At 41.2% G+C, this 12,386-nt stretch overlaps 1 protein-coding gene across 4 annotated transcripts in view; it reads left to right on the forward strand.

Annotated features, from left to right (window-relative positions):
* raly (RALY heterogeneous nuclear ribonucleoprotein) overlaps positions 1-12,386 on the forward strand; it is a 108,488-nt gene that overhangs the window by 70,821 nt on the left and 25,281 nt on the right. For all 4 annotated transcript variants that reach the window (XM_046384982.1, XM_046384980.1, XM_046384983.1 and 1 more), the window contains exon 5: positions 6,859-7,022. In XM_046384982.1, the coding sequence (XP_046240938.1) occupies positions 6,859-7,022 (164 nt within the window). The remainder of the gene's footprint in view (positions 1-6,858; positions 7,023-12,386) is intronic.

A 12,386-nucleotide genomic window follows, 5' to 3' on the forward strand; every position in this document is an offset into this window, starting at 1 on the left:
AGAGATCTCTGTGGATTATACCGCTTCAGTGGTCTGTGTGTTAAAATGGCAGCTATACATGGTGTTTATAATGTAGTCCCTATGTAGTGCAACAGCGGTGCATTAGTCATTGTTTTGGCTCTGTATGCTAGTCTATCTGACTTGGAATAAAAATGTTTTAATGAGGTTTTAATGCTGATTTTTAGCTTTAAATGACAGTTCACCCAAACTCTTAAAATCATTCTTACTTTCTCTTTCCCGTAGTACAGGCCATCCATCTTGATCATTTTGGGAGATAACAGATATCGAGACGTCTGCCGTCTGTCAAATATAGTGGAATTGAATTTTTAAAATTTATTTTTGGGGCTTTAAGCACCACAAGCAAAGTGCTAATTAGTTATACTATATTAAAGATGAGGCAGACCCCTCTAGAGTCTCAGAAAACTCAGCAACTCACACCAAATTACCTCGGTGTGGGTTAAGGTGGTAGTAGGCTGAACAAAGAACCGCAGACAGACAACAAAATCACTTCCTCAGCTTCTCTTTGGGGATTCCAAGGTGGTCCCAGACCAGATGGTTTACATAGGCTAATCCCTTCAGAATGTTCTGGTGCTACCTTGGGGCCTCCTAGTTTCACATACCTGGAATACCTCTGCAGGGAGGGCATCCTAATCAGATGTTAGACCACCTTAACTGGCTCTTTTCATTGTTAAAGAATTGCTGCGCTACTCAGGGCTCCTTCCAGATGATTGAGTTCCTCATCCCATTGGTCAGGGTCAGCCCAGCCAACCTGCAAAAGAAGAAAAATTGCACAGAATTCGACGCGGTGATCTTCTGGCTACAAGCTGTCTTCCTTAACCTCTCACCATCTATTCCTGCAAATAAGCTTCAATACCAGAGTCAGAGAAATCCTGCTGAGCTGCCTTGGACAAACATCTGTCTTAACAGATGTTGAAACATGTTGGCCAGCTGGGCCGCAGACCTCAGGATTGATTTATCCCTCCCGCTCATTTTCAGCCTATAAACATAAAATGTACAAAAAACAAGAGGTCAAGAGGCATTTTTATTTCTTTCCTTCTTTATTTCTTGCTGTCGTTTTTTTTTTTTTTTTTTTTTTGTCACACACACACACACACACACACCCTCACACTCACTCTGTTCCTCTCTCTGTGAACCATTTCTGCATGTTTTTTCTGCACATCAAAACCAGTCTGACCTGGTATCATCTCAGTAAAAATCAAGTCTGTCTGTCTGCTGTGGTTATTCATTTTATTTACGCAATGGAACAATGGTCAGATTACACAATATGATTTAGCCTTATATCTTTTTACCCATGTGGAGCTGAATTTTAAGGTAGTGGGGCAACACACTTAGTCACCTGGTTATTTGAGGTAATTATCAAACCCATGACATGACAGTTTTATGACCGTATGTAAGAACTTGGGCTGGTTTAGAATTTGACTTATCAAAAACACTAGACCGAAAAAAAAGCTGCTGCTTGTCCCAAAAGTTAAGTGCAGGCTGCAGTTCAGTGCCAAATAGAACGGCTGAATTAAATCATCATATTCCATATGGGTCTCCCCAAATGTCGTCAGCTTTCATAACCCGCACTGAATTCCCAACAAGTCAAGGAAAGAGTAACGTTTCCGATTTGAGCACAAGCTTTTAATTAATTTTGAACAAACTTATTTGAACTTGGGGTTCTTGGTTCTCAGAGACCCACATGTAGAGCAAGTCATAGTGTGATCTGGAGGGAGGACAGAAGGGCACCACAGCGTTCACGCAGACGAACTAACGGGGAGAGACACACATGATAGCATGCAGACTAGAGAGAGGGACAGAGGAAGGAGGGCGATGATGCTGATCCAAATATCTGGATGAGTCACTGACAGCCAGGAGACAAAGAGGGTCCAGGATGTTCAGTGGGCCAGCAGAGAGGAGCCTTAATGACAAGAGAGAAAAGAGACGCACACAGCTCGACGACTTGTGGGAATCAGACACAAAAACACGACAAGACAAATGCAGTGGCAGAAGCTGATTTATTGACTGTGGGATAAACAAAATATTAAACAGATTCATTGAGGCTGAGACTGAGCACTCCGTAAGGATCATTTTAACAACTGAAAGTTAGGGTGAAAAGATGAGTATGTAGCCCCTATTGAAAGGCCTCAAAAGTAACCAGACTGTCTGAGAACTGGGAGGTTATTCCAGAGGACAGAAGCGGGACAGGAAAAGGCCGTGCAACCAGCAGATTCCTTTTTAACTCGGGACAGGCAGGAGCCCTGGAGTCTGACAGCACTGAGTACAGCATAAGGTGTAATGAGACCAGACAGATATCAGGGGCTAAGACCATTTAAAATTATGTCAGACATCAGAAGCACCTTATAGTCTGATCTGAAATGAAAAGGATGACAATGAGGTGGAGGTATAATCAGTATAATCAGGACAAATGTTCTAGTTTTAGTTAACCAGTAGCATTCTGAACCATTTGAAGTTTTTTCTAACCAGCATAAGGCAGACCAAACAGCAGAGCATTACAGTGATCAAGTCTGGATGAAGGACCCAGGATGGAGCCCCGATGTATTTCACTCCTGAAAATATGTTATCATAGGAAACGCGCAGTGTTCTTCAAGAAATGTAAAATTTATTGCCCACGTCACCAGTGTGATACCACGTCCTCTTCTGGGGCCAATCGTAAGAGTAACAGACATGACAGGTGACCAAACATTAACGCCTTCCAGCACATAATGACCACTGTAGTCATGTTGTTCCTCAGTCTAATCTCCTCAATATAATATGGAGTTACTCTTTGACAGCCCTATGAGGTTCACTCATGTTAGAGTCTCATGAGTGTAAGCACACATTATCAGTCATCATATCATTGATTTTATTTCTGTAGTTTGGCTCCATGACAACTTCAGATATTAAGGTGTCATAATGAATGAAATGAACCCATTTCAGCAAATCTCCAAAAACTACATGCAGATATGTTCAAGTGGAATTAAATGTGAGTCCAATGTTGTCATAGAGCTACAGAATCAAGAAAATGTTGTCAACTTTAGCACAGGAGACGACATTTCTGTTTTTCTGCACTCAGTCGGTGTTGGTTGTCCTTTCCTCTGTGTATATTTATTATTGTAACCATGTTTATTTTATTTATTATTGTGACAGTGAAGGTTCCCGTATCTCAGTGAAGTGATTTGAACCCAAACCATGATGGTTTCTTAAGCAGAACTTTTTGAACAGCTATTCTGACTTATGAAAAGAGTAACACAGAGCAGCCTGTGTTTACTTTATAACTTTGTTTTGTCATTTCCCCAAAACTTCCATGTAAATTTCACTGAGTGGCAAAAAGGAATGTTCATTTGCAGGACTAATACTGTTTTGCTCAACTACTAAAATGAGAACTCTTTTGCTGGATTTTGCCCACAAAGTGACATCACCTGTACAGTGTAGCCAAGGGAAATACATAAACTGAAGACAGATTGTCTGCTTTCTTAAATATTTAATCCTGCAAATTCTATTTGAACCAGATCACCTTAAAGGGGAATTATGATATTTTTGAATCTGGGCGGTATGTTTAGACATTTTGGTATGAATGTTTCATACTTACCAGAGCTTTTGCGGTTGGTCCAGTTTAACCAGAAGTCTGAGAGAGAAGTTTGAGGTTTACTGAGAGGTTCTGCCATCAAGACTCTATTTGTGTTTCGATCAGTGATGGGTTAAATGCAGAGAAATAATTTCTCAGCTTGGGATTAATAAAGTAACTTAAAAAAAAGCACTTCTGGCTTTTACTTTTAACTCTGATGGTTCGATTTTAAGGTTTGGACTGTTGTCTGTCGAACAATATATAGTCACAGGAACAGGTTTTTCTGCATTGAGTACTTTTTCTTTTAATATTTTAAGTGGGTTTTCTTAATTGTGCCAATTTTACTTGTATTTTCTACGCCAGACTTGTGACAGAGTATTCTGACAGTGTAGTATTAGTACTTTTACATGTGTGAATGATCTGAATACTTCCTCCACCTCTGGGATTTAACTGCAGCTGTGAGCAGCAGTGAGATCAAACAAGCTGACATCTTGTCTTGTGACCTGAAAAGAAATGGTGACCATCTTTATGTTTTGACACGCCCTGGCACAGCATGAAAAAGTGAAACCTCTCACTTCTCAGCTCCCACGAAGCATCAGAAACAAAGAATTCTCCAGCTGTTTAAAGGTTTATTTAAAATGCATTTCACACGGAAACATTTTGGCTGGCAGTTTGGTCCGAAGTGGTGAGAGGAGAACCCGCAGGAGCTGGGAGAAGCAGGCCTTTTAATCTGCAAGCTTGAAAGCTGGAACCAATCAGCTCCCTGGAAAAACCTACTCATTCAACAGTCCATCATTCACTCAGTTCATCAGCCAAGCTCACCTGCAGCCCATCACACACAGGCAGCAAACAGCAGAGAGGGAGAGACCCACGTGCACCAAGGAGAATAAAGTCTTCATGTACAGAAAATGTCCCTACAACCTCAGGGTCTTAACACCTCCTCCCCTTAAAAACTGAACATTTTTCCCCTTTCTAAATCTTCAGTTTCACAGGTTTTAGCAACAAGAAAGGGCACCATATGTTGGGCCCGAGGTGTTATTTTCTCTTTCTTATGCTGAACAATTAGCCAAAGCGGAAGTAGCCAAGTAGCCAAAATGGCTGCCACGATCAGGTTAAAGTCAAACCAAACAAAACCAAACAAGCTATAGAGAGGCACCTCCAACTCCTACCTGCCTACTGTGACAGCTAACTAAGCCAGCTGCTCTTCAATGGCTTGCCAAGCTTGAGGCACAGAGGACCTGAAATGTAGCCACCTCAACTACACTGAACCCACTCAGGAGTTGTGCTCGATATAAGAAAGGCAAAACAAGAAGGTGTCATGCTCTTCCAGTCTGCTTGGTGGCCACCTGCAGTCAGAGTGTTCAAAGCCAGAAATCCAAGCTACTGAAGCAGTTACTCAGTTAAAAAAGCACAACTAAACAGGCAGCAACAACCAACACAGAGCCCAGCTGGTCAAGGCAGATGGCCGCCCACCCAGAGCCGGGGTCCGCTCCAAGGTTTCTGCCTTCTGAGCGGAAGTTTTTCCTCGCCACTGTCACCAACTGCTGATGGGGGAATACTGGGTCTCTCTCTATTAAAGACTAAATTAATGAGTGTGGCCTAGACCTGCTCTAACTGGTAAGTGATTATCCACTTTGTTGGCCTGGTGACCACTTATGTTATTAAACGTTCAGCTTTGTTGCCACACTACACACACACACACACACACACACACACACACACACACACACATAGAGAGAGAGAGAGAGAGAGAAAGCATAAACAGAAGGAATGAAATCATTGGAAAACAAACATATAACAAAGTTTGAGTGAGCGACTGGCTGCCATGTCTGCACACACCATCAGCTCGTCAGCTCAAGTCCTCAAAGTGCTCCCTCCTGCTAAACAAATAAAAATGTGTCTCTTATGTGGTACATTCACACAAATCAAAACTAAGTGTTTATAAATAATGCTACTATGCAGACTAAAATCAGGGAGCTTTTAAGTGGGATACTGATGGGCATATGCAGTGTACCACAATGAAAAATAGCTTTATAGCAGGAGCCACTTCCAGCTGGTTAAAAGTAAAATCAAATGTATGTTGGTACAAAAGCTGTGGAAAAAATAAAATAAACTAATAAATCCTTAGAAAAGCTTTTTAATTCATAAGATGTGACGTTACCATATTAAAGTTGGAAATAGCTTTTCCCATGTTTGATTGATGTCTGTTGTTGCATGGTTTTTATTGTTGCTGCTGCAAAAAATGTAAAGTGCATTAATTTATAACTGCCAAAATACAGCACTGTCAGCAGTACTGCATACTGTGTACTGCAAAAGCACGGGGATGGAGGGATTTTAGTTATTTCTCCCTCTTCGTTCTTTCTGATCAGAATGTTTGATAATCCGGTGTCTTTGCGTGTATTTTGTGTCTCCCTGCATCATGTTGTGTGGCAGCTTTTGAATAACTAAGTGAAGGCTGAGCAGGGAGGTGGTTGGGAATCGGTGTTCACATGTACAAAGTGCTGTGGCTGCCTAAACACAACCACGGAAAAGTTTTCAGGTGCTTCATTTGCTTTGTGCAGGGATTGGATTGGATGTGTGGATTCTGTAGGAAAACTAAAGAAATGTGTTGGAAATGATGTTTGTATACTACAGATTTTCTGATAAGACAACAACGAAATCTTGTCAATCAAAGTAAGATGTAACAGTGTTACATCAGGCAACATATCAGTGCAATAATTCTGACGTTGTATCTTCTTTATTAAATATCCAATCTTTTGATCCAGTGTCCCCTTGTAGCAGCATGAATGATGTAATGGTCAAGATCGAGAGAGTTAGGAAATGATCTTGATCTGGTTTAACAGTCAGCATTGACTTGAAACATGAGACACATTGACATGAAGCTAAAACCACAATCTTTCTCCTTTGTTGTTAAAGAGTGTGAACCCTGAACGCAACACAACTAAACACAACTTCATTCAATCAAAAGACATTGCATCTGAACACAATACTTTATCCCTGACAATTTCGTTTCAGAAATAAATGTACTTTCAGTGATGTTACTGTGACACTCTTTGTTTCCTGCTTTCAACCCGTCCCTTTTCACCTGTTCTGTCCTCACCCCCTGCCTCTCATTCTCCACCTGGTCTCACCACTCTTCTCCTGTCCTAACTTCTCCCTTTGTTTCCCCTCCTTTCCCTCTTCTTCTCCTGCTTGCTTTCTTTCTTTCTTTCTTTTCTTTCTCTGTTTGCCTCATTCTCCTCTTTCTCCCACTGTCCTGCCTGTCTTCCCTTCCTTTACCTTCTCTTCAGGTTGTTTGAGTACCGTGGCCGGGTGTCTCCGGTTCCTCGGGTGGTGCCCGTCAAACGCCCGCGGGTGGCGGTGCCTCTGGTTCGACGGGTCAAGTCTCTGCCGGTCAAACTGCTGACACGTAACGCCTCCGTCCTCCCCACAAGCAACGGCAACAAACAGAGATGTGAGTTCCTCTGTCTGTCTGTCTGTCTGTCTGCCTGCCTGCCTGCCTGCCTGCCTGTCTGTCTGTCTGTCTGCCTGCCTGTCGAATAATTCTCCAGTTTGTATCTTTACATTTACGTCACTTTTGAGTCTGAGTTGAGTCTGTTTTCCTGAAAGTTGAGTCCCTGAAAAATTTTCAAAAATCAGCATTTTCAAATCCATGTCACACCTTGTGTTCTGTCTTTTGATTTCCAACCCGTGTGTTGTGTTCATGTGTGTCTTGTCATGTGTTTCCATTTGTTGTGTTCCAGGTTTTTGTCATGTCCTGTTTTATTTTGAAAGTGTCGCTTCCCCTGTCTGTCCCTGTTTCATGTAACTTATATGTAAATATTGGAAAATAACTTAAATGTGGAAAAGTGTACCTAATAATAAAACTTGGTACATGTTGGTGATGTGTTGTACAGCTGAGGATGGAAATCGGTAATAGCTGTAAAAGCTGTAGTATTGGCTAATGGCATTAGCTGCTGCTGAAGCGGTAACATTAATTGTTTTAGTGTAAGGATTACAGTAAATTCTGTTGTTAAACAAACAGTCACATTTTCAGACTGTGAGCATAAACATTAAGTATATTTAAACTCTCAATTTCTCTCTTGTCTTGTTTATTGTTTCTCTTCTGTCATCTTCCTGACTTTGAACAACTTGGCCCTTTTGACCCAAACTTCCTGTTCATCTCTCTTCCTGTTCATCTCCCTTCCTGTTCATCTCCCTTCCTGTTCATCTCTCTTCCTGTTCATCTCTCTTCCTGTTCATCTCCCTTCCTGTTCATCTCCCTTCCTGTTCATCTCTCTTCCTGTTCATCTCTCTTCCTGTTCATCTCCCTTTCTGTTCATTTCTCTTCCTGTTCATCTCTCTTCCTGTTCATCTCTCTTCCTGTTCATGTCTCTTCCTGTTCATCTCTCTTCCTGTTCATCTCTCTTCCTGTTCATGTCTCTTCCTGTTCATCTCCCTTTCTGTTCATCTCTCTTCCTGTTCATTTCTCTTCCTGTTCATGTCTCTTCCTGTTCATCTCTCTTCCTGTTCATCTCTCTTCCTGTTCATTTCTCTTCCTGTTCATCTCTCTTCCTGTTCATCTCTCTTCCTGTTCATCTCTCTTCCTGTTCATCTCCCTTCCTGTTCATTTCTCTTCCTGTTCATCTCCCTTCCTGTTCATTTCCCTTCCTGTTCATCTCCCTTCCTGTTCATCTCCCTTCCTGTTCATCTCTCTTCCTGTTCATCTCCCTTCCTGTTCATTTCTCTTCCTGTTCATCTCCCTTCCTGTTCATTTCCCTTCCTGTTCATCTCTCTTCCTGTTCATCTCTCTTCCTGTTCATCTCTCTTCCTGTTCATCTCTCTTCCTGTTCATCTCCCTTTCTGTTCATCTCTCTCTCTCAGCTCCTGCTGTACATGTCAGTGGAAGGATCAAGCGTCAGGGCGGCTGTTGTCACTTCATTTTTGCATTCTGTTCATTAAACATTCATTTCAGATTGTGGATCTGAAGAGAGATGCTGACATCCCTGCAGCTTCTTTCCTATCTGACTTCGACCTGAATTTTTCTGTCCCAACAGCAGATTTTATTTTATTTTTATTTCCGCTGACCTTCATGAAATTTGTGTGCAGAGCTCACAAAGCATCTTTCACGTCTCTGATTTAAGTGTCTTTCCGTGTACTCATCAAACTTTGAAAAGCAACATCAAAACTTCGAAACAGAAGGCACTCAAGCCTTTTCTCTTTACCGCACATTTTTTTGGAGCTCAGGAGAAACAGCTGACAGTTTGTGTCATTTCCAACTAATTCTCAGTGTATAACCACAGGCACTATGGGTCAACATATTGTAATTTTTACTGGAAGACTAAGCTAATCCTGTCTTCGTCATAGATAGAATAACAGAGTAGTTATACAGTGAAGCACTGGATGAAAACATAATACTTGACTTTCGAGTGGTTCTAGCAATAGCCGGTTTGTTCTTCGGCAGCTTGGGATTTATTTAATGGGGAATATAAAGTGGAGGGAAAGTTCCCAAACTGTTTGCAGCATCCTGTTGGTGTGGTACGACTCAACAGCTCCACAGTCGCTCTTTCGGTGTCCCCCAAGTCTCTCAGAATTCGTTAAAATTAAAACTCATTAAAACCAGAAGAGATCAAATCCAGATTCAGTTTTAACCCTGAGCCTCAGAGCAGGTAGCTTTTAAATACAATTTACTCTGTGAACCTACTAAAAACCTAAACCACAACGACGGTTTAGCCTATTTTAAACTAACATGGACTTCACTCGGTGGGCGATTTGTTAATTTTCCTCAGACCCACTTACACTACTATAAGGACAAAAGTATTAGGACATTTACACCCAATTTACACCCACATTTACACAACAGCTTCCACTCTTCTGTGAAGGCTTTCCACAACATGTTGGAGTGTTTCTGTGGGAATTTGTGCCCATTCATGCAGCAGAGCATTTGTGAGGTCACACACTGATGTTGGACCAAAAGGCCTGGCTCACAATCTCCGTTCCAGTTCATCCCAAAGGTGTTGGATGGGGTTGAGGTCAGGGCTCTGTGTGGGCCAGTCAAGTTCTTCCACACCAAACTCATCCAACCATGTCTTTATGGAGCTTTGCTTTGTGCACTGGGGCACAGTCATGCTGGAATAGAAAAGGGCCTTCAACAAACTGTTGCCACAAAGTTGGAAGCATAGCATTGTCCAAAATGTCTTGGTGTGCTGAAGCATTAAGATTTCCCTTCACTGGAAGTCAGGGGCCGAGAACACACCCTGAGAAGCGGCCCCATACCACACCTGAATTCAGTCAAAAAGTGGTGTGTCCAAATACTTCTGTCCTCATAGTGTATCTCACCTGGTGGAGTGCACAGATCTGAGCAGCATCATGTGAGATTATTTACTACAAGTCAGTCTGTGAGCTTCCTGGGCAACTAGTGCTGTAAAAGTTAGAAGTGGTGCACATGTTAGGTAGAAATACGGCATTAAAATTTAAAATTTGTAAATAATTTATTGGTCATTGGTCTGGATCTGGACAGAACAGCATCCAGGTCCTGACCTGAATCACGCCTTCCTGCCTACACACACACACGCTCATCACACACTCACACTCATCATTGCTGTTGAGTTTTTCCAGATGCATTTTTGCGCTTTGAGCACCACATGCCATCTAATTCTGTTATATTTAAGAGAAGGCAGACATCTTTACAGATGATATCTCCAGAACTCTGCAACTCACATTGAAGTAATCTAGGTGGATAAACAGCACTACTGGTAAGAGGAAAAATATGTACTTTGTTGTTTTGTTGGGGTGACCTGTCTCTTTAACTGATTCAGAATTGAGAGGTTTGTACCACAGCAGCTTGAAGGAATTTCCAGTCCAGACCTCCAGTCTTATTTTTTGGTCGACTCCCCGCACAACAAAACTCAGTGATCCTGTCGGGGAGGTCCAAGCAGCCACACTTCAAATGGAGTTTGCAGTTTAAGATGTCAAACATCAACAGTTTAATCCCTCCCTTGTGCCTTTTGTTCATCTTCCTCCTCAGAATCGTTTTGCATTTCAGGGAGAATCGAATTTTACATTCAGTGATATACAACATCTGAGTTTTGTTGAAACAGAAGGAGAAGCTTTAGATCCAACATACTGCAACATTCAGACCAGGATCTTTCCAGGCTGAACTCCTTAGATTTATGTTTGTCAATTATTCCTTTATTGTGTAAAGTAATCAGTTCTGTATTGGAAACACAAGTTAATTTGTGTTATCTACCACTGATGTTCTCCTTTATTTACTGTGTCATTACAGATGAAATGAGAACTGGATAATTCTCATCTGTCCAAAACTTTATTATATCACGTCTTTTATTTTTACTTCGATACACGTCAGTTGAAGTGGATCACAGAACTTCAGAATGACGTTAAAATCAAACAGCTTGGCTGCTGATTTCAGGCCCACGCCTTTCTCTGTCATGAGCCTTTGATTTCTTTATTTTCTTCGTCTAAATTTTATCTTGAATGATTCCCAAGGACAAATTGCAAAAGAGCAGGGATTTCCAGCAGCTTGACAACATGTGCGACAGTCAGATGACTGTTAGGCTTTTGTCCTGCAAAGGCTTACGTGTCCAAATAACAATCTTAAAAACAACTGATGACAGAAGATGTGTGAGAGATGAGGGAGCTGCTCACAGCTGAACTGACAACTTGAGAAAGCCAATTTAGTGGCAAAAGAGAGATTAGATCTTTGTCTAAGGCGTCTCCATGTGTTGGAACTCAGAGACTAAGACTGCCACCTCGTGCTCCTTGGACACTGTGGTTCTCGACTTAACGTAAAGGTGAGATGCAAAGAGATGCTTAGAATTAAAGTCCGAGAACAAAGCGGGCGAGAGACAAATGAGGGCAACAGGAAGAGAAAGAAGGAATGTGAAAGAAAGCAGGAAAAAGAAGCAAAAGGAGGGAAAAGAAATGAGAAAGTAAGAGGAGAGATGACTGGTTAATGTGTATTGAGCAACACACACACACACACATACACAGTTGGTGAAATTTGTTTTTAACTGAGTTCATTGCCATGAAACAAAAACAACCACCAGATGTGTTACATGACTCCAGTTGTTTTTTGCTGCCTCTAATTCACTCACCAGCTCCCTCCTCTTCTTTCGCATTTTGTCAGTAGTTTGAATATGGAACATCATGGTATTACAGAACAAATAATCAATCATATGAATTTTACTATGCAATAGAATCAAGAGTCCAGTAGATGTTAACAATCGATTATATTTTCATTTTTAAAATTAAGCAAAATCCTTTTAAAGCAGTTTTGGTTTGTTTTCATTTTGTCCCATAGATTGTATTTAAAGTTTCACCTCTGTTAAAATCATTTCTTTTCATAGCAGCTTTAAAAATGTTTTTCCTATAAATAATAAAAGTGTGAATAATCTGAAAAGATGCGCTGATGATTCAGTATGATGATTCTTTGCATTTGCATATGGCAACATGTAAATCAGTTATCGTGTTTTTAAAAATAAGGTGCCCATTTCCAAGAAATGTTACCAAACTACATGTAAAAAGATATATGAGCTGTCTAAACTTCTGTGGAGCAAAACACTTAATCCACTATGTCCCGCAGCAAGACATCTCAATGTGAGTTGGTCAGACTGTCATGAAATCTGGATTCCTGATGTGCGGTTTGTAAAAATTCTGAAAATAGTGAGTAATGCTGTCACAATTACCCAGAGCCCCAAGTGAGACCTTCACAATGTTTTGTTTTGTCCAGCCAACATGCTGAGAAGCTGGCTGGAGTAAAATAGATGAAATGCTTTGTAACAAGGGACATAACACTATATGTCTGTATAGATTGGCTTAC

The sequence above is a fragment of the Scatophagus argus genome, chromosome 3 (assembly GCF_020382885.2).
Source record: "Scatophagus argus isolate fScaArg1 chromosome 3, fScaArg1.pri, whole genome shotgun sequence".
NCBI classification, from domain to species: domain Eukaryota; kingdom Metazoa; phylum Chordata; class Actinopteri; family Scatophagidae; genus Scatophagus; species Scatophagus argus.